General features: G+C 40.8%; 1 protein-coding gene across 3 annotated transcripts in view; it reads right to left on the reverse strand.

Annotated features, from left to right (window-relative positions):
• Positions 1–780: 780 nt before the first annotated feature.
• PID1 (phosphotyrosine interaction domain containing 1) overlaps positions 781–22,081 on the reverse strand; it is an 88,181-nt gene continuing 66,880 nt past the window's right edge. For all 3 annotated transcript variants that reach the window (XM_062638949.1, XM_062638951.1, XM_062638950.1), the window contains exon 3: positions 781–2,750. In XM_062638949.1, the coding sequence (XP_062494933.1) occupies positions 2,274–2,750 (477 nt within the window). In that variant the 3' untranslated portion in view covers positions 781–2,273. The remainder of the gene's footprint in view (positions 2,751–22,081) is intronic.

Below are 22,081 nucleotides of genomic sequence, written 5' to 3' on the forward strand. Positions count from 1 at the left end.
GTTAAGAGCTGGGACAGGGTCAAACTCTCTATCGTCAGCAGGAACATCTGGCTGAGTTGATACAGGAATTTCACACGCTGTTTCACAGCAGCTTTGGTGGCAAAGCATTCGAGCAAGTGAAGCAACACATGATTACAGGTCTGAGCAGAAGTTGGAGGTTTTGCCTGATTTTGCCTTAGGTCAAAAAGACAGATACATACATGGCAGGACTCTGGTTTGTTGTTTTTTTTTCTGACCAGCATATAAGCCCATAGATGACCCTCCACTTCCAAATGAGCATTGTGGGAAGAAAAACTAAAACATTTTTAGAGCCATATTTACAAACACTGGGTCATCCAAAGACTCAGTGAGAAGCAGTTCTGAAAGATGTTGGCCTGGTGTTTCATTCCCCATCCCACCATCTAATGCTGCACCTGAGCCACTCTGCCATTCTTGTAAGCAGGACAAGATACTGCTCCTACTCAGCAGAGCTCATTGCAGCTGGCCAGGCATGTGCATGGGGTGGCATCTCTGCCACCTCCTATAAAATAGAAATTATAAATCATGTCCACACACAGCCAAGTTTTTTTTAAAAAAAATAATCTCACAGTAATAATTTCCTTAAATATTTAAAAGAAAATAATTTTAAAAATTTTAAAGGTAATTCTCATGGAGACTGATGTCAGACTAAATGGAATAAAGTAACATTTTCATTCCACTAAATGAAATGAACACAGAACCCATGCACAAAACCCAAAACCACAGAGCTTGCATTGGAAAGACAGTTTAAAAATCTCAAACTTTAACTCAGGACATTTTCTTTTTTATTAAAGTATGAATGTATTTATGCTGGAGAACCGTTTACATACATTGTAAAGCAACAAGCATATTTTCCAAGATGTGTGGGCCTTCAACGTTTTCATGCTCAATCTACATGCTTTAACATGGACTCACACATACACTCTCACATACAAACCTACAGACCCACAAAAACACAAACATAGACCTATCTGCTTTGATTAGCTTCTTCTTAAGGCTTCTGTAAGGTGTCCTAGTGCCCCTAACATTACCATAATTACAAACAAAATCATACAAAGGAGCAGCATTACCTGCAAACTATTGATCTGCTCTTGGCCTTAAAAATATCAAGTGAAACAAGTTTTTCCTTTTATTTGAGTTTTATTAAACATCTGCATTTAAGAAAGACATGACTGTATATCTGCAAACAAGGAAAGATACGGGAGTCTTAACATGAGCTTCTCAACCAGAACTGATGTTCAAACATGAGCCCTAAGGGACCATTTCTTTTGATCTCTACAGTAACACAGCCCTGTATGTGCAGCGAAGCATTACCAGCTCCATTCCACCAGGGCCACTCAACCAGCAATGCAGAGACCAGTAACATGGAGTTGAGTCTACTGTGCTCGTATCACTTCAGACCTGAGGTTGATGAGAAGTCAAAGTTCAAACACTGACAGACCCAAGCGTCTCTCAGCTCCTACCGGTGGTCCCCCATCCTGCAGAACATAGCAGGGTTGGAAAATGAACAGATAATGGTGCTTGCTCGCTGCACCCCTATACGCCATGGAGTATTTTTGCCCACCCCTTTTTGGTATCCTGCAGTATATAGTCTGAAACTGCAACTACTGGTGTTGGGTGAAAGATGTGGCAGCAGGTATATTAAGAAAATAGGTACAATGAATAAAATAAAGGATAGCATATGGTATAATGAGTACATAAAAGCATTGACTTTTATCTGTGAAATGTGAATTAAATGCAGAATGCCAGATCATTAGTCTAAAAGGCTATGTATGGCTGTTTTAGCTTACGTACGGTCAAAGAATTTTTGTGATGCATCATGGAGAAAGATTCTTCAGGAGCCATTAGGGCTTTCCAGGTCTACTTGCTCTTGTGCATCAGCATCAGACCCCAGCTTGTAATGCCAGGGGAGCAACTAATAAAATTGCCTGACCAGCCTTATAAAACAAACAGGAATGACTCCACTTCATGGTATGCACCTGAACTACAGAGATGAGAAAGGGACAGTGATGGGTGGGTGAGAGAAATGGGGGAGGGAGCTTTTTTTTCCTCACTTTTACAACAGCAGCAGATTTCAATGTGATTACTTTAATGATGCGTATCTGTAGGTACTGAATTGCTCTTTCGATTTAAAAAGCTGGTCAGAGAACTGTTTGGCAGTCCTTTCCTTCCCCAGTTTCAATTGTTACTTATTCATCTATCAGCTCTCATTCCCTGGGCCATTTCTGCCTTTGCTGAACCATGATTGAGTTCAGTCAGCCATCATCAGACTCAAATTCATGAGACACTTCCTCTGACGAGCTGTTCCTGTGGATCCGACCATCGCTTTTCATGCTGTGAAAAGTTTTCTTAAAGGCCTCCATCATGGCATGGGCCAGCTTCTTAGCCTCCAGCTTGCTCTCACACTCTACAGCATGGCAGTCCATCTGGTAGGACAAGTCATCGTTGATCTCCCGATAGACCCAAGCAAAGATGTTTGGGCTGATGTTGTGGTCAGCAGTGCAGTAGGCTATACGTGCTACCTGAAAGGTATCCATGTGGACTGTTGCCTCACCTTTGAGGTCCAGATGATGCAGCCAGACTTGGAAAGGGCGAATTTCCAGAAGGGCATTAGCTGGGTAAATATCCTCCCTAGCAAGCGTGTGCTTCTTCCATAATTCAATGACCGGTTTCTCTGTGCAGCCTGACAAAAATTGCATCCCTGTTGTGGAAACCTTACCCAAATATGTAACCTGCAAAGAAGAGCAAAGACAAGTGAAACACAGACAGCAGACTCCAGCATTACTTCCTGCTAGCCCAGGGAACTGAACTTTATCTGGAAGAAAGCACCACCTTATCCCACCACCCCAGCAACCTCCCCAGTTTCCTCCATCATCTTCCAGAAAACAGTTTTCAAACTGCTTTGCAGATACTTTCTTTTCCAGATGCTGACTTCATCTTTCAAGCCTGGATACTAATAACGTTCAGTCTCTTGAGTTCCAAGGGATTTCACTCTCTCCCAGGCAAAGCCCAGCTTTAGAGCCCATAACTGCACCTCTAAGCTCGTATTAGGAGTCTAAGGGCCAGTGGAGCAGGCCCCAGGCAGCTGCAATACCAACCACTTTTTTTTTCTTTCTACTTTATTCAGATGATTTATTTGTATCTTATTTCAAACATTAATACCAGGGAGACTGAGACATTCTCAGTTTGATAATGCAAGGCTGCGGGGGGCCAGAAAAGCATGGCCATGGCAGAGGATTTTAAACTGTTTGAATGTTTTTTTCCAAAATGATCTTGTTTATCCAGCTCTTCTGCTGTTTCTACTTAAATATTAAGACAGGGATAGCTCAAAGCTGTTCAAAACTCTATATTTGAGCAGGGCTGAGATATTATTACATCAATTTAAGAAAATACGCTGTTAGAAAAATCTGTTAATAAATTTACCTTAGTTTAATCATATCATCTCTGGGGTTTTCTGTCTAACTGTTTTGAGCAAATACCCTGTTATCTAACCTGCACAGTAAAGCAACGTGGTTTTAGTGCTCTTACTTTATTTTGTTCACCAAAAATCAAATTCACTCAGAAGTCCATATCAAAATTCTGTATCAAGCCTGTGCAGAAACATTCCCATGAATCTGTGCAGCTGCTAAAGAGGCTTTCTCCCACTTACAGCTGAATGGAAGAATATTTTATCTGGAAAAACAGATTTTCTGTAGAAAAGAGAGATCAATGCCACATAAATACAATTATGCAGATATTGCTGTTATCAGAATGATGCATTTAAGAGCAACTATGTGTAAGCAAAATTGCTCCTTATTTGTCTCTTGCAGCAGTAACTGCTTGAGACGGAATCTCATGCTTCTGGCTTGATGTCTTATAACTTCATGTGCATTTTACTGAAGGTGCTTGGATAAAAAAAAAGGAATAGTCACATGCACTTTCCAAACTAATTTCTTCAAAATTCTGTATTAAGCATATGGTATCAGCTATTTTTATTTTGTATATGCTTTAATAAATGCAACAGCAAAAAAGAAATTTCCATATTTAAACACATTTAAAAAAATCATATCCACATGGAATACAGGATTTGTATTCCATAAAACAAAATTTTTTATAATAAAAGTATTTTGCTGCAAGCTTCATAGGTTTTGTTAAACTCAGAGACCAAAATTAAGCATAATTAAAGAAAAAGCTTACAAAACATTATTGAAAGTCTGTGTGGCTTAATTGTGCCTGCCAAAAAAGCAGTTTTATCGCACTGACATTTCAATACGGGCAGTGTTATTCTTTGCCTATAAATATTCATTCTTTGCACTGGGAATACGCTATATCTTATAAAGCTTTATATTTTTTGAACGGTGGGAAACACAACAGCTAGAACAGTTGTTCACAAGGCAAGACCTACCACTGTTTCGCTTTATTTTATTAGTGATGAGAGTTGAGTTCCCTAAAGTACTGTAGAGTAACTTAAAAGAAAACCTCAGAGCTCACAGGGCCAACTAAATACGTACAAACAGCACATACAAGACCAAAGAGGAATGTGTTTTCAACAGACTGTGGGGTATTTTGACATACACCCAAAGTCATATTGATTTGAAAATACCAAGATCAGTGTGCAAATCTGCACATTCAATATATTCTCCAAAGCTTAGCTCACCCCCATTTCATATTCACAAGCCAGCTAACAAAAGACTAACACACACTGTAAATTACATGAGCATTTGGGGTTAGATTTATAGCCGACTGCAGTAACAGAAGTCGTTCACTGACTTCAAAGAGATCTGCACACAGCCTTTAAACCCTGAGGAACAGGGAATTAGCCTTTTGCTCATGCACTTTGTCACTGCCCAAATACAGTTGCCCCAGCCACTGAAGAGATGCTGCCACCACTGCAACATTTTGTCCCCTCAGCCACTGTTCGTAGAAGACCAGTATTAATCGCAGCATGCAGAAATAAGCACCTCTTGTTAGTGCACAACAGTAAATGTAGGGAATTGTTTCATTACAGGTTTGTGTGTAAGAGGAAGCTGTTGACAGCACGTGAGCTGCCCTGCAATAACAGTGTGAGGAATGGGAGAGGAGAGGAAAGCAAAGGCAGCTACATCCTACTGAGGAAGCACTACCCTGGGTCTTCCCAGGCAGTTAGCACTGCTCAGCTCACTGCTGCGAGTTCACCCCCCAGCAAACAAAGCATCAGCTTCTCAGCACGGGTGACTCCCGAGTGATGCTCGGGACACCTCTGGCAGCTGAGGAGCAGGCAAGCTAGTTGTTCACACAGGAGTGCAAACTGAGTTTAATGTTTTCTCTGTTCCTTCTCTGCCACTAACTGCAACCCCCTGATGGCCACCAATCTGTGCGTGGCCAGCCTAAATGTGAAGTTAAAAAAAAAAAAAAGTATTTCCTTAAAAATAAGGTATTTCTATTTTATGAAGAAAAGCAGCAAAGGCAAAAGTAACAAGCAAGAAAGATGGGACTATGGCTTGTTCACCAAAATGGGATGTAATGGTCTGATTTACTGTCCCAGTTCTGTCAAAATATAACTATGTTGGAACCATTGGAAAGTTGCTTTCTTTAACACCACTTTGCAACTCCATTATATAAATTTCATTTTCCTTTGATGATACATTCATAAATATTTATAAAATGCTTAGACATTATAAGAAGGAGTTCACAGGAAAGAGAAAATATAAAAAACCTTTGGTTTAGAGTCTCTCTTGTACTGCGTCTTACACAAAAACATTAACACCTAGTAATGTCATTTTGGGTTTGTTTTTTTTTTAAACAAATGACCTTTTTTTTCCTAGTTGAGATACAAGCATTTCACAAAAGTGAAGTTCTTAGTGATGACAGATGTCTAACATTTCATCGCTTTACGGTCCCCTGCTAAATACAGAATAGGGAAATAGGGGCTGACAAGACACCTCTAATATTTGACACAAAAAAGGCAGCATCCTGTTAAGAACAATGTTTTCTTCATGATTAACTATAATCTTGACTTTACCCATTACATAGTAACCCATTGACGCTGGCCAATTTAGTAATTAGTAACATTTGTGTAATTGCAGAGACAGTACTGGTAAAAGATGGATTTATAGGGCACTTTTCTCTGAGCTCTCAGTTACAAGGCTATTCCTGTAACTGATGCTCCCTGCATTTTGGCTCCTACCTTAACACACCCCACAGCACACCCACCTTTATTTAAATGCCCAGAAACCACTGACCACACACATCATTAGAGTAAAGCTATTACAGTACAACCATCTTCCTTTCCAATTTCCAAGTTTGCCAACCAAATATCAAAGAACATATTATTCCTTTCATTATCAGATGGAGAAGAAAACTATTTTGAGGCAAAAAATCCCACTGGTTGTCTTTTCCACTAAAACTGATGGTATCTCATCAGCCTGAAGCCAGCAGGAAGTATATACAAAAAATGTAATTTCATCTTTTGTACTTGTAAGAACCAGATATGAAGGGCACAGAAAGACATTGTTGATGTTGTTATTATGTGTGTATGTGCAAACACACGCTGAAGAACTGCCGGAACAGAATCAGCTGTATATAGCCTTTCTAACTACAGAGTCATTGACAAGGACTAGCAACGGCTACAACTCAGGCTAAAAGCCTCATCTGTGATAACACAGCTCAGATCGCCAGCCAAAGCTCACCATGGCTGAATAATGCTCCCTCTTCATCCAACACTAGACAGAGGTCACTTGGCAGCAAATATCAGTCCAGGAAGATAACTTCTATGTGACAGCATGCATGTCCTATAGCAAGTGCCATCCTATACATGCTGAGGCCAGCAGCCATGGTCCCTCCCCTCTACCCTCAGTGCAAAACAGGGTGGTTGTAATGTGTAAATTACTATCAACCTGTCACAGCCTTTACTTGTTTTGGACACCGTATCTGAATGGAAAAGCCAGCTCAATGCCACTTTGTTAGCATTACGCAATAAAGGCATTTCATTTCATATTTTCTTTTAAGGGCAGCAATATATTTCTTTATGGCACTTTCAGTACATTGGCTTGTGTGTTCCATCTTTCCCATGGATTTCTGGAAGATACAACTCAGCAACTTCTCGTGCATGTTAAAAATCATTCACATTCTCTCTGGCTGTTCTATGGCAAACTGGCATTTTCCATCTGATCCTTCACTCCCTGGCGAGCCACTGTCACCCAACATGACATAAAATACACTTGTGGTTTCAGCACTTCTATGCTTGCAAACATTCAAACCTTCAGCAAAAGCCAAGATGCTCTGAAGAGCTCCTTATTTCACCCTAGGGCTTGCCAACACCAGTGTCATTTTCTGATAAAATTGTCCTCCACAGAAACATGCTGTGCCTTTGCCCTTTTGTAATGGTTACAGCCATCTGACATGTAGCGACGTCTCATGTCAAAGGACATGAAGATTAATCAATGTCACTTTTCACACACTGTCCTAAAAACACAAAAACATCTCAGTACTTTGACTTTGTTTTCAGCCCCTTCAGTCCATAATGTAGAGTGAATATATCTATTAATAACTAGGCTCAAGAGCTTACCAACTTTGAAGGGGCCAATATAGCTGCTGCCATAGACATTTTCACTTTTAGCACAGCACAATTTGTCAGAAGTAATAAGGGATTTTTTACTTTCCATATTCGATTCTTTTCTTTATCATTGACCTCATGCCATTTACTTGAGATAAAGAACAGCTCAGCTCCTGCATGACTCCCCTATGGATAAGTCCACAATGCTCCTAACTCACGAGTCTGTTTGGCATCTGAAGTTAGGCAGCCAAATTTCTTTTTCTCCCTCTGTTCTTTATCCCTCGTCCACAGAATCATAGAATCAACTAGGTTGGAAAAGACCTCTAAGATCAAGTCCAACCATTACCCCAGGACTGCCAAGACCACTCCTAAACTATGTCACTGAAGGCCTCATCTACATGGGTTTTGAACACCCAGGGACTGTGATTCCACCACTGCCCCGGGCAGCCTGTTCCAATGTCTGATTACCCTCTCCGTGAAGAAATTTTTCCTAGTATCCAATCTAAACCTCCCCTGGTGCAGCTTGAGGCTGTTTCCTCTTGTCCTATCACTCGCTATCTGGGAGAAGAGACCAACTCCCACCTTCTTTCAGGTATTTGCAGAGAATTATAAGGTCCCCCCGAGCCTTCTCTTCTCCAGACTAAACAACCTCAGTTCCCTCAGCCATTCCTCATAAGACATTCTCCAGATCCTTCACCAGCTTTGTTGCCCTTTGCTGACTATCATTGCTCCAAGAAGCTGATCCAAGTTGTAAAGATCCATAATTATTACATTACACAAGGACAGATGCTCTCTTGGCACAGGACTCTGGCACAGAAACATGTACACACACAGGTCTCTGGGCTCTCTCATTATTCTAGACCACGATCAAAGGACCACATGGAAAAATAACTTTAATACAAGTATTTCTTCCCCACGAGATAATGAGAGTCTTTGTCAACATAATTTTGTTGATTTTTGTTAATTTACAAAGAAAATGAAAAAATTAAAACAAATAGAGTACTTAACCTGAGCCAGTAGCTATTTATTCTGCATATTTGCAGTCACCAGAGGATGCACTAGAGGATCTTAATCTTATGCAAATCTTTTTAATAGGTGACTGTCTCTTTTTTCAATCTGTCTTTTAAAATAAATATTCTTTTAGCCTCAAATCTGGTCTACTTGCAACTGATTATGTTTGATCCAAGATGGGAAGATACTTCTCTCTTAAAGGCGAGGCAAGCAGAGATGAGACATTTTGTTCCTGATATCAGAGGATTTCTCCCATGGAAATCTCATGAAATGTGGTAATGAAAATGGGACTGGAAAGGCCTATGTCAGGAAATACAGGCATAGCAAGTACTGGACAGCCTGGCAGGATCACCTGGATATCAGCTGCTTCCTTGGGGACACAGGAATGCACTGGAGCATTTGGAAAGTCAACCAGGAGACCAGATAGCCCGCAAGAAGCTTTACCACAATGGCAGCATGCACAAAGCTCAGGGCATCCCATGCAGAGTGGCTAGGGAGGGTCAGGGCTCACTGAAGCATCTCAGAGCTTTAATTTTTCTATGCACAGTGGAGCTGGGATATGAGCAGGACAGGCCTGCAGCAGGCTGCCCAACAGCTCAGAGTCAGTCATCTTTCATTTCAGCAAAAGCAAATTTAGCTGTAGAGACATTTGCAATGTCTTTAATTAACACACCCAACTCCTGGCACAGCGGGAGTGCTCCATGCCAACCAGGGTGTCTGTCTCACCGCATCACCACAGCAGCTCGGCTGTCCTGACCCTCAGGCACAGTGACACTGCCTTAGGCTGGAGGCTTTCGGATTTAGAGACAAAAACTGCTTTTTGGCTCTGGAGGAAAAACAAAAATATCCCAGACATTCCACTGGATCACTGAGCAAATACCGTGAACTGCACTCAAGCAACGCTTGCTTAACTGAGACCCAACAAACTGACTCAGTTAAGGAAAAAGGCTGCACAGATTCCCTCTGCCTGTCACTGCTTCCTCGCCCACACTGCCCACCATCCAGCCAAAGGCTTCATAGCACAAACACAAGGGTTTTTGCAGGAACCATGCGGCTCCTTAGCACACAAAAATACTCAGTAAAAGCAGTAATGTGGCTTACGCAAATATGTGCAGACCTGTTTTATTTTGAAGATGAAATTCAGAGCAAGAACAGACTGAGCTGGGCAACAGTGTAATGGAATATAGCCATTGAATCTGACAGTTGCCCTCCAGTTTAGGAAGGATAAAAAAAAAATAATAAAAAAATCAGTAGTTAATGTCTGATGTATTCTGAGGAATCAAAGAATGGCTCCAGAAAAGGCTGAAACTGTCAGCACCTCTTCAGCAGTTAAGTCAACAGCCAGCATCTGACTCCTTTAGTGGGAACAAAGCTGAACCCAAGCCTTAAAACAATGCTAAAATTCCTCCTCAAAAATAAAAATAATAAACAAGCTCAGCAAGAAATGCATTCAAGTCTTTACATCTACAGAACTCCTTTGGAAAAACAACTGCAGGACAGCAGCTGCTCCTTCCCTCCCTTCCTTTGTCCATCCATCTGTCCCTACAGCCACGCTCACAGCAGTCCTTCACAGGTGCCTTTATTTTCCCATGTGTTTCTCAGCTGTGACCAGGCAGCAGATCCTGCCTTAACTCAGTCCCAGGAAGCGTTCACCACACAAACAAGGTGTAAAGTGATAGCTTGGGGCAGTAACTTCAGACATAACTCAATTTTCCAACTAAATTCCTCTAAAGGGCACACCACACCTCTGGTTATTTTTAAGTCATCATTACTCTTCCAGGTTTTACAGACTCTGTGCTTCCAGGTAGATGTAGCAGGTGAAGGAGGAGTGGGGCACTGTAAAAAGTCCTTTTCTTGAAAAATACTCATACCCAGTAAAAAGAAAAATATATTTCCAATTTCACTGCTGCTTCCGAGTTAGCTTAGGAATGCCCGCTAACATGGCAGCAGGCGGAGCAGATGAGTTACTGTGGTCCAGAGTGGGTGTCCCAACATCCAGTCCCACATCTGCCTCAGACATAGGGCTTTTCTGAAGGAGGGCAGAGCTCACCCACAAAGGATCTCTAGTTCCTCAGGCAGTGAGCAGAACAAACACTCCAGAGACCGCACATAACAGACATCAAGCATAGGGCACATCTCTGGGATCCTGTCCCAGCTCTGAGTGAAACACCCAAGAACACACAGACATCCCAGAGCCCCTCTTCCTAGCCAAATAAACCCCCAGTCCTCCTAGAGCAGAGCTCTGCCAAGCCTTCCACTGACACCACTTGGGGAGGGGAGCAGAAGACAAAAACTTCTGCGGACTGCCAACAAGAGCAGAACCCTGCTTGCACCTTGTGACCAGCCCCATCCATCACTCACACCCAACCCATACAGCCATGGGGAGTCAGGGAAAAACATTGGCATTTGGTAAGTTTAAGATTTAACAAATAAATATACTGGAAGAGAAAAAAAAAAAATCTCCCTTTGAGGGGTTAATGTATAAGCTCTGAGAGAAACAAAAGCAAACGAGAAATAGCCCGATGGCTTCACAGGCCAAATAGCCAGGGCATGATAAGTAAGAGCAACCAGAGCTAACCCTCAGAAACGCAACCCAGAGAAATGCAACAAGCCAAGCTTTTCACCTTTCGTTACATCAAGCTGCTGCTCAACAAGCCTCTTTATAAACTACCCTGAGTATTAAACTACTGTCCTCACCTAGACCTAAGAGCATCTAACTTATATCCAGCAACCAGGAGTCTCTGCCTAATTGGCAAAACGTTAACCAAGCCCAAACACAACTGCAGCAAGAGCCAGCTCTGTTCCATGCAACCTCCCATTAGCAACAAAAGGATTGCCTCTTGCATTTCATTATCCACTGGACAGGAAGCTCATTTTGTGGTTTGGCTTGAGGGGATGAGTCTGAAATGAAATCAAGTGGAACTGGCAAACTGCAGCTAGCTTGTAGTCAGAGAAACTTGGGTCCTGGTGTGAGTGAAAGATTTATGCTGCACTATTTAAAACTCAAGAAATCAATTTAATCCTAGCAGTGATTTACAAGTGTTGTAGTGCAAGACATAACTGAATGAGCAAATACATTTATCATACACAATCTCAGTGGGGCTGCTGGACACCCTACTATACAAGCTGATGATTACTTTTATTCCCAAGTATTTTCTTTATGTTGCTGTTTAGATCACTTTTCTCTTTTGTCTGCTTTTATTGCCTCACATAACTTCCTTTCTTTGTGCCCTGTTACCACTGGGTTGAAATTAATTCTTGGACAAGCCAGACATTTACCATTGTCCCTCAGAAGTCTTCCAGTGTGAGGAGAGATGTGGAGATAGCCAGGGAAATAAGAAAACCAATACACTGCAGTCACTACTCTCAATTACTTGGAGTTTCCTTCACACAAAGTCCTTCCAAAACCTCTCTTCTGCCACCTCAGAACCCTCACTTTGAGAATCCCTTCTGGCAGAACATGCAATGCTGAGACTGGTTTATGTTTGCATGATCATGGTCTCCCCCAAAGAGACATCGACCTTCATGTTTATGTTCAAATTACACCCAAGCCTTTTTTCCCCTATACATTCTTTATTTACATGAGGTTGAAACTGAGCATGGAAATCTGATTAAGCAACTCATCAGGTTTGAGAAAGCTTTTTGGTGCTGGGCTCTTCACAGCTGTTCTATTGTAGCAGAGGGAAGGAGCCCATGGGCAGAGGCAGGGAGCAGGCTTTTTGCTTTTACTTTGTTCCCCTTCCTTTCCAACTCACAGAAGGCTCACTTTGGCACCAGTCCTACAAAAACTTCAATTGTAGTTAATGGAGCATGCAAAGAGCAAGTACGGGAATGACTATATAACTTGGGCCACTATTTCCACCAAGGCATGTGCATTTTATATGCATTTTAAGACTCTGGACACCAAAGTATGCCCAAAAAGCCACGCAGTGCATGTTTTTCAGGATCTTTCATGGCTAAGAGATCTGTTCTCAAGGTTGCCTTCTTTGAGCATTCCCCATAGATCCTCCCATTTCCCCTTTAGTTCTTCCTTTCAAAAGAAGACGCCAAGTAATAAAACTGAACAAAGCCAGTGTTTCTAAGACATTCAGTTCTGGAGACCAAACATCTCAACTGCAATTGCTTCCTGGCACAACTTGACAACACCTGAAATTGAGAGCATAAGGGAAGGAAGCCAGCTTCAGGGACCACTAAAGATCACTACAAATTGAGTTTGTATTCCAAGAGAAGTGTCAGGCCTACATCACAGGAAGAACAGAAGAAAAATAATGACAACTAAACCATTTAAGTTCTTCCTCCCCCTGAGTGCTGTAAAACTAGTAACAGCCAAAAAAAAAAGAAAAAATTATGAAACAAACCACAGATACAAGAGACTCCCAGAAACGGCAGCACTTACTCCTGCTATCCACACATGGCAAATGAAACGCATTCCCTGAAGTGAACAGGGGAACAGAAACATCACCCTCCTTATAACATACTCCTATTAACATAGTCATTAGTTTTACATCTCCTTCATGCATCACTATGTGAAATGAGTTCCATGACTTGGCAAAACCCTTAGAGATTTTTTCTACCTCTCCCAGGTTTTACCATCTCCAGGAAAAGTCTTATTTGAAGACTGGAGAAGAAATAGAGTGCCTACACTAGGATGGAGCTCTTACACTGCAGCCATGAAAAACAGACCTTGTATATTTCAACTTAATAAAAAGCACTAAATACATTATTAAAAAGAAAATAAGCAGCTCTTCTTATTACTAAATGAGCCCTTAGATAAATATGCCTGAATTATCATTTAAGTTTGTTTGTGTTACCAAATTCTGGATCAGGGCCACAGCAACACAGGCTTTGCACAGCCAGAAAGAATACAAAGTCACTGCCTCTAAGGTTTATGACACTATATTACAATTTAACCAGAAATTTCCCTCTCAACAATGCGACAGTATGTTAGCAGACTAAACAAAATATTTTAAAAGAATAAATATATCCCATAGAGTATAATGATGGAAGACAATGGTGCCATACAGTTTTTAATTCATTTCCAAAGCCATGATTCTCAGTGCCTCCAAGGCCCTGTTTTCACAGTGGATTTAGTACTTGCCTGTGACTTCAATACAATCACTTTCCATTTGGATAATGTCTTTCCAACCAGTAGGGAAAGATCTGAAAGTGATTCTTAGTCTGCATAAGCATCCAGTAAATTGGGTATTCATGCAGGCTACCTGAGCACAGAGAGGTTGGTCTCCTGGCAATTTCTCCAGAAACTGCAGAGATCTTTCCCAGTGACACAGAGGGAGCCTCCCTCCTTTTCTGACTAATTAATCACAGCATCACCTTTTCTCTTGGCATGTATTTCAGCTCTAAGGTGACAAGCCTACATAGCAGCCAGAAAACAGTCCTTAACTACCTGGAGCAAAACCTGAGACATGGAGACTTCTACAGTGCTACATTTAGCTAAGATGAAAGGAAAGATCTAAGCCTTGGTTTGGACAGCCGGGAAGATGGCACTCCAGAGTGGAGGACCGTCTGGAGGAAAGAAGGGGAGGGGGGCAAAGGTCTTCTTCACTGGGGACAGCTCTGCTTATCACTGCTGCAAGTTAGATCATCTACTACAGCAGCTTGTCCTCAGATAGCTGCAGGTCAGACACAATCACTACTCATACCAGTTGTACAGCAAACTCCTAGGAGCTCCCTTCATATCCATAGTTCATCTCTCCAGTATTACAGAGGCCATGGCTTTTACAAAAGGCAGAAAGTAAATTTTCATAGTTTTTACTGGCCCTGAAGTTAATTTTGCAAAGACAAAATCTATAGTTATAACCCTACTGTTGATCTGCTTAACAAAGGACAAATTGGTGCAAATTTTAGGGATCAAAGAAAAGAAGGAAACTATTTACAATGGAAATATATAAACCCTTCATTGTTTTTTTGCTATACCCGTTGTCTTCATGCAACGGTAAATGCCTGCAATTAAAAATAATAATATTATAAAAAGGATGCAGTCTTGCAGCTCTTGACCAACCAAAACTCCCATCTGGATTTAAAAAATTGCTCCAATTTATATTTGCAGAGGACTTCTGTATATTTGTGGATAGTAAGAAAGCAAGAATATGAAGATACAGTAGCAAAACACAACGGTGATATCAACAATGATCCAGAGCAACTGCTGAACCTCCAGACCACCACATTCATCTGTTTTCTATAGCCTATGTTGCTTTAGGAGAAGTCACAATAAAAGTAATACAACAGCAGCTCCACTCATTTCTATTTTCTGTCTTCCTCTTTGTAGCCTGGCAGTTGCTAAGACTTCATGGCCAAGCTGGGAGCAGAAAGCCTACCAGGTGCATTGCCACTGAAGCTCACACACCTTTACTTCAGTTACTGCTTGGCCTACCCAGGAACAGAGGGTCAGTTCTGGATAAAGTAACACTAACTCTGAAATTGCTCTTCAGCATAACAGAATACAGCTTCCTAAAGCAAAGGACACTACAGGCTGCCTGTGACATTGTCTCTAAGCAAAATACACCCATCCTACGAAACACAGACCATAGTAATAAGCTCAATGAGGTCTCACAGCCCACAAGTTAATATATTGCAAACTGCAATATATATCTGGTAAAAACCTCAGACGCCTTATGATGGCTTTCTATATAAACAAGTACTCAAACATTTTTCCATTAACAAGGTGTTTCAGAGCTCTGTAACAAGTAAATACTTTGTCTTAGCCATTTATCATCATCCTACACTTAGAATTTTCCATATAGTTATTAAAATTATTTATTAGAATAAGCAGATCTTTTTAAGAGCTTAATAGTTCCTGATCATTTCAAACTAAGAGTTCCAACCAACACATAATACATTATCCTGCATTTTGTGCTATCAGACTGAAAGGGAAGAATAAAGAAGCAGGGTATGAACTGACAAAGCAATGGCCAAGACTGGAATAAACTGCCCACGGGGCAAGGTTCCTCTTCCCCAAACAGCAGGAACCAAATATTTTCAGGCATTTCAAGAAAGCCCATGGGTTTAGTTTTTCTCTCTTTGCTTTGAGATATTGACAGAGAGATTTTCAAAAGAGCACAGACAGCAACACGTATCAAGCATTTTAAGACAAGCTGACCACTCCTTCAGTACCTAGAAACACAGACAGAAATTTGGCAAGAGACATCATTGTGTGCATTAACAAATGAGGAATTACTCTCTTTTAAAATTCTGTAGCTTTCCCCATCTAGGCTGAAGCAAGTTAAAACATCCCTGTTTCAAGGGACTGTGATACAACACTGGTGCACAACATAGGTCTAAGTCTCTCATAACAGTTCCATTTCCTATCAAAATTGTTATTTTAGTTAAATACTTTTAAATAGAAAACAACATATATTTTAGGTTTGATTATGCATGAGCTTAAATTTGACAACACAATAGAGAGAAAACAGCATTTTGGGTAATAGAATTTACTTTAGAATTATTTCATGCTTGAAATGCAGATATTTACAGTAAGAGCACACATTATCTTATTTGCCCCCTACCATCTGTCTCTAGCCTTCCATTCTTTTCCTCTGCTGCCTCTTCATCAAAAAAAGTTGGTATCTCTTTCACCAAGTAGAAGATTCTTTAATTGTAGTGCAAACCCACAAACAGCATTAAAGTTCAAGCCATGTTTGCAAAACTCAAATCTGAATAGGCCAACCTAGCTATTCCTGTGAGGGAATTTTATTTACAGAAAAATATCTTGCTTCTGCAAGAAATTTACTTAAAAAAAAAAATTAAAAAAAAAAACAACAAAACACACCAAAAAAACTGGGAAAGAAGAAAGAAAGAAAGAAAAAAAAGTGTTTCTTACTCCAGGCAAGGGCAGCAAGCACATTATACTTCTTTGGAAGATCTTGTTTACCTTTTCTTTCACAAGGAGAAAAAGAGGTTAGTCCCCATCTGAAAAAGGAGCACTATAGCAGGCAATATGGATTATAATTTGTCTTCATGCTTTGTCATTAGCAAGGAAAGATTTTTATTTTCATTTAAAAAACATAAATACAAAACAACTACATCTCCCTTCTCACAAAAGCACCAAAGAGACATTATAAAAATCTCCACATTTAAAATAGCCGCAGCAAGAACAAGGCAGTCCCTCCCATGGCAGCAAAATCACACAATATGCACTAGTGAACTAGAGCACAGCCCTTCTGGGGATGAACTCGCTACCACCCAGAAATGGCATTAATACATCATATTGTAATGCCTGTCACAGCCTTAGGGTCCTAAGATCCAAAATCGTTCATCTGTGCATATAGACAGCTTCCTATCTGCATGCATAAAGTGACACTATGCTAACAGGATATAATATACATATATATGTACTACAAAATAATTCCATTGAATTATTTATAACACCTTTCTTCTCAAAGAAGCATTTAGCAAGATCTATCATTAAAATACAAACAGCAGCTGTCTACACATCCCTGAATACCCTAAATCCAGAGTTTGTAAGAGGAGGTGATGAATAGCTGTTACTGAGGGAAACTGCAAGGGCAATTTATAAGGGAGCAGTGTAACTAATGGAAACAGAAATCAGGCTCTAGCAGCCATTCTTAGAGTGCTACCCTTGTTAAAAAAAGACAGTTTTTTAATCATTGCAGTGCTTGAGACACTGTTCTCAGCCACAGCACAGTGTCGCCAGGAGTGGTGTCTCCCAACAGCATGAGGGAGCACTGCCTTTACACCACCACATCTGCTACACTCCCACTCACTTTGCAGAGCAGATTCTGCTCCATAAACACCCAAGGATCAGCAAATGCAAAAGAGAGGTATTCATGAAGCAAGGTGACTTCACTACTTCCTTGCATCTACCTTTTCTCCTGCCTGCAATTTGCCCTGATGCCTTTCTTCGCTCCTGGGAAAGTTTAATCCTGACAATGGGCAAGTGCCCCACCCAGCACTGCCCACATCGGCTGGGTGATGGAAATAGGTGTGAGCTTCATCTGCTCTGGACAGAGCCCAGACAGAGTGTGGAAGCTATGAAAACCACAGGAAGTGGGACTTTTTACATGGAAGACTGGAAATGTGTGGAACAGGGAAAGAGCCATGACACAACCCTGAAAAAGCTACTGCTGGGTATGCAGCTGTTTCTAGAGCGGATCATCAGAGCATACCCTTCACAGGGAAGTGTATGGATGTCCCTAGAGGATCCATAAGGATATTCCTAGGCTCCTTGTAGCCACTCAAATGGAGTTAATCTGATCATAAATCAATGATTAGAACGAACATTGACAGACTTACCCAAAGATTTTTAATTTAAGATATTGGATAGAAACTTTAGAAGGTGAACAGAAAAAATTCCATGGAGTGGTCCAAAGAAAGCAGATCTCAGGGGCGGGTCTACACTGTAGAGGATACCATCCAGAAAGGCTAATAAAAACAGAGAAGCTGTGAGATCCCAGCAGAACTGCCACCTGTTTTCTCCTGGAGGTGGTCCAAGAAGATGACGGCACGGTACCACAGGCCAAAGCAAAATCTACTCTCCATTATATAAGGCTGCTGAACTTTGGAAAAATACATAACCAGCATGATTAGGTTTAGCAAGCAAGAACTTGAAAGCAGGCAAAAAACACTTCAGTTACTACTTTTAGACTGGGTTTGGACTTGCATTACAAACTGTCTGGGTGAGATCAAGGAACCAAATATTTATCTTTGATGTAGAGCACAAACTGCTCTTGAGCTTCTTTTTAAAAGGCAAATGGCCTTTTCCTTTTAGGCAAAGGAGGCATAAAGTCCTTCACACTTTCCAACAAACACTTAAGACTCTCACAATACACAATGTCAAGCATAATAACCAAGATCTTGATTTGAACTAATTAAATCATGGATGTAATAGCAAGAACAGGTTTCATCTTGCTCGTGTTCTCCAATTCCAGCAACTAAACTGCCATATTCAGGCATCTACTACTTAAAGGAAAATAAACACACACAAACACACCATAAAAGAACAGAACAGAAATTTATATCCAAGGGTGCCCTGCAAGTGTGGGAAAGGAGATAAAGCTCCAGGCTTTGCCAGGTGGCAAAATCATCATCTTAGGCCTGGAAAAATTCTGCAAAAATCGACAAAAGACTGACACAAATTCTTCCCCATAGATGGAGAAAGCCACACACAGAAGCTTTCATAACACTTAAAGACCTTGACATAGGCATGTGAACAGTCAGCCTCCTTGTTCACTATGTAACCTGTTAGGTAACACAAACTCTTGTAACCCCAGTTTCTTCCACTCCATATTCACTTTTCAGCAGATGATTCTCAGATGAGCAAAGCTGTAATCACACCTGAAGGAAATTATCACATGCATAGCCCTGCCAGAAAAATCAAACACCACCTGCTCTGAAAACCCACTAATTCTTGGTTAAAAAATTATCACTCTTTTCTAACAAATGGATCAAGTTAAGTTACTAGAAATATTATTTTTTTTTTAATTAAAAAGGCTAGACTAGTGGCCAGCTCCTTGATAGCAAAGCAACAGATTACAGGAACTCACCAAGGTCACAGAACAAAAATTACCTTGGGCTTTCCAGCACTGTGTGTCAGCCCATGTGTCAGTATTTACTGGGTGTTTTGGCAGCAGAACATAGGAGTTCTCTTCCCCACTCCCCTCAGAGTGACTTCATGCAAAAGGGTGAAAAGAAAATGTGATTTTGTCACCCTTGAACAAGAAAAGGTGTAAAAGCTGCTTAGGATACCTGAGCCAGGGGGAAAACCAAGGGCAGAGCTGAGGGTCCTGATAACATGAGGTTAACTCCTGCTAGCAAACACCACAGAGGAAAAACAAACAGTCCTCTGCTCAGCAACAACAGTAGTAATACTTTTCCAAAAACCTCATGATATGGTCTTGTTTGAATTATCATAAGCAAGAAAAGTTAGCCAGTACAACCCGAAGCAACTGCAAAGCCCTGGCTCTGGTTCATGGCTTGAATACCAAGTTGTCGTAAGGGCGTCTATCTTAAGAATTTCATACTGCCCAAAGTTACTTCTAGTCATTGCCTAAGAAGAAGGTTGTTTGGACTTTGACCTCCTCTATGCTAAATCACCAGCATTTGTGAAATGGAAATTTTGTGAAAATATGATTTTAACCTCCAGTACAGAACACAGAAAGCAGAAATGTGGTGTCCAGCACAGTCTCTTGTGCACTGATGTCTGTCATTTGAAGCAAACACCACTTTTTAATGATGAAGCGTTTTTGAGGTCTAATCCTTCACCTCCTTCAGCTGCACAGTCCACAGCAACTCACATTAAAGGACTTAGACTGAAATGCAAATCTGAAAAGCTCACAGAGACCTCACAAAAAAGCTAAAAAAGGCTTCAGAAACTGTTTTCAGCGCAGAAATCTGTGTTTAGCGCATATAGTTAGATAACTGGTACACCAGGTTTATCCACAATGTGGTAGTACATCAATGTCACATAGGAAAATGTGGGATTATGACTGCATCTCCCATAACAGATGAGAGCTATGTCATGGTGCCATATGGTGAAGAAGAACCAGGATCCAAGATAAATACACTGTGCTTGTCCCAGTTGTAGCAGAGGCACCATTGTAACAGCTGTGTTGCACTAAAACCAAAACAGAAGGGGATCAAAATCCATTCTGCTGGCTTATAAAGTCTTCTGGCATGATCAAGCCTATTAGGGAGGAAAGTTCATGAGCATATATGATGACAACACACTTGCTTGGACAAGCTAGATTAGTAGTTAAGTGCAGAGAAGTTATTGTGTGAGGCATGTGTGATTTCTCTAGGCTGAAAAAAGAGAAGGAAGGGAAAAGGATATTGTACACTAAGAGCAACTAACAGCATCTGGAAATCCCAAGAGGTCAGATAGAGTGCTTACCTTCACCGTCGCACTAGTACAGCTGTAGCATGAGTAGCCCCTCCTTCCCAGCTCCCAGTCATGTCCCACAAAACATTTCTAACCACACTGGGCTGGCCTGTTGGGGAGGATGGTGCAGGTGTGGAGCACCACCCCAGGCAGATATGGCAGCAGACAGCCTAAACCTGACCACCCTCCCTAGCACTCCACGCTGCTCCCGTCTTCACCCAAACTAGACTGGAGTAAGAGTGGCCCTGTACCTGGAAACCTTGGGTGGTGAGCAAGGTGCTCACCCAGACACCAAGAGATGGAGTTCAGGCATTGTTGTCCAGTCTCCTACTACCAGCTAGCAGAGCTCCTCAGTCACTGGGACATAGGCTGGAGCAGCATCTGCTCCTTCGGAGATGCTGCTAGGGTCTGAGCATCTCTACCAGACTGGGACAGGGAATCACATCTTTCGTTTGCTTGTCTGTCTGTAAACAAATAAATCCAGAGTGATCAAACTATGCAACTTTTCAGCATTTTATAATCCATTTATGTAAATGCTAAAATGTAAATGTATATTCCTGTTGCATAACTATCAGACACCACCAAACAAAACTCCTGATAAAGTGAATGAGTACACCAGGTTACTTGGACAGAGTACTAACAGTTCCCAAATGTTTGGCTTAACTTCCTGAATGCCTGTTTCAATCCCTAAATCATCACTGGAAATCAGGTTCAAGAACAGAAACTCAAGACAAATTAGTCATACATTTTCCCATGACAGTCCATTGCTACTTAGAAGGAAAATATAAAGTGTTTTCTTCATTTATTAAGATAAAAATGAAGAATGGCTTCCCATCTTAAGCCTTTAAAAGATAAACTATTTCTGCTGCACTGCTGTTAAACCTGTTTTATAGTTCTATTACCCTTCAAAAAGGAATATCGCACTTCTAAAATGATTCTAAATGATTCTAAATTCTAAAATTAAGGATGCAGCTCACAATGCAATACAAATCCCTTATAAAATATTATAACTTCACTGATAATGTTTAATTTTAACTCAATTAAGTAATAGTGTCCAGGGCAAAAAGCCTAAAAATTATTTGCCTTCTTAGCAACTTGAATACAAACCAGAAAGCACAGGAAGATTTTGTTCTTGAAGTGTTTTCATACCAATCTCTAGAGTACACAATGTCACAAGAACACAGCCCCCATGGGTACCCATATACAGTACAAAGACACTTATGCAATGAACTCATACAACTTGAAAGGATATTTCTGAAAATATCAAGTGAACAGAAAATACAATTGGTATTTGCAGTCAAAAAAAAATATTGTAAGAAAAAAAATTCTGAAACTCTGACAGGTTTTGGCAAAGAGGTCAATGAAATTGATGTTTTATTTGAATTGTGCTTGATTAAAAAAACAAATCTTGGGCAAACTACCAGGAGGTTCTGGTCCTATAGGTACAATACAATCTCAAAGTTTCAAAATGAATCTTGGAAGCCACACTAAAGCTGGATACAAAAAATAGCACTGCCCAAACTGCAATTGGTTATATCCAGCAATGGATGCAGCATCTTGAACATCTGCCACCAACACTAACATTCTTTGTAACAGCACCTTCTGGGAAACAAATATTCTAGCAACCCAACTAAATATAATTTTCAATGGACAGGTTTAAACTTCAATCCATCTTTGGCAACCAG

The sequence above is a fragment of the Pezoporus occidentalis genome, unplaced genomic scaffold, assembly GCF_034315485.1.
Source record: "Pezoporus occidentalis ecotype Australia unplaced genomic scaffold, CSIRO_AGI_Poc_V1 ctg59, whole genome shotgun sequence".
In the NCBI taxonomy this organism is placed as follows: Eukaryota; Metazoa; Chordata; class Aves; order Psittaciformes; family Psittacidae; genus Pezoporus; species Pezoporus occidentalis.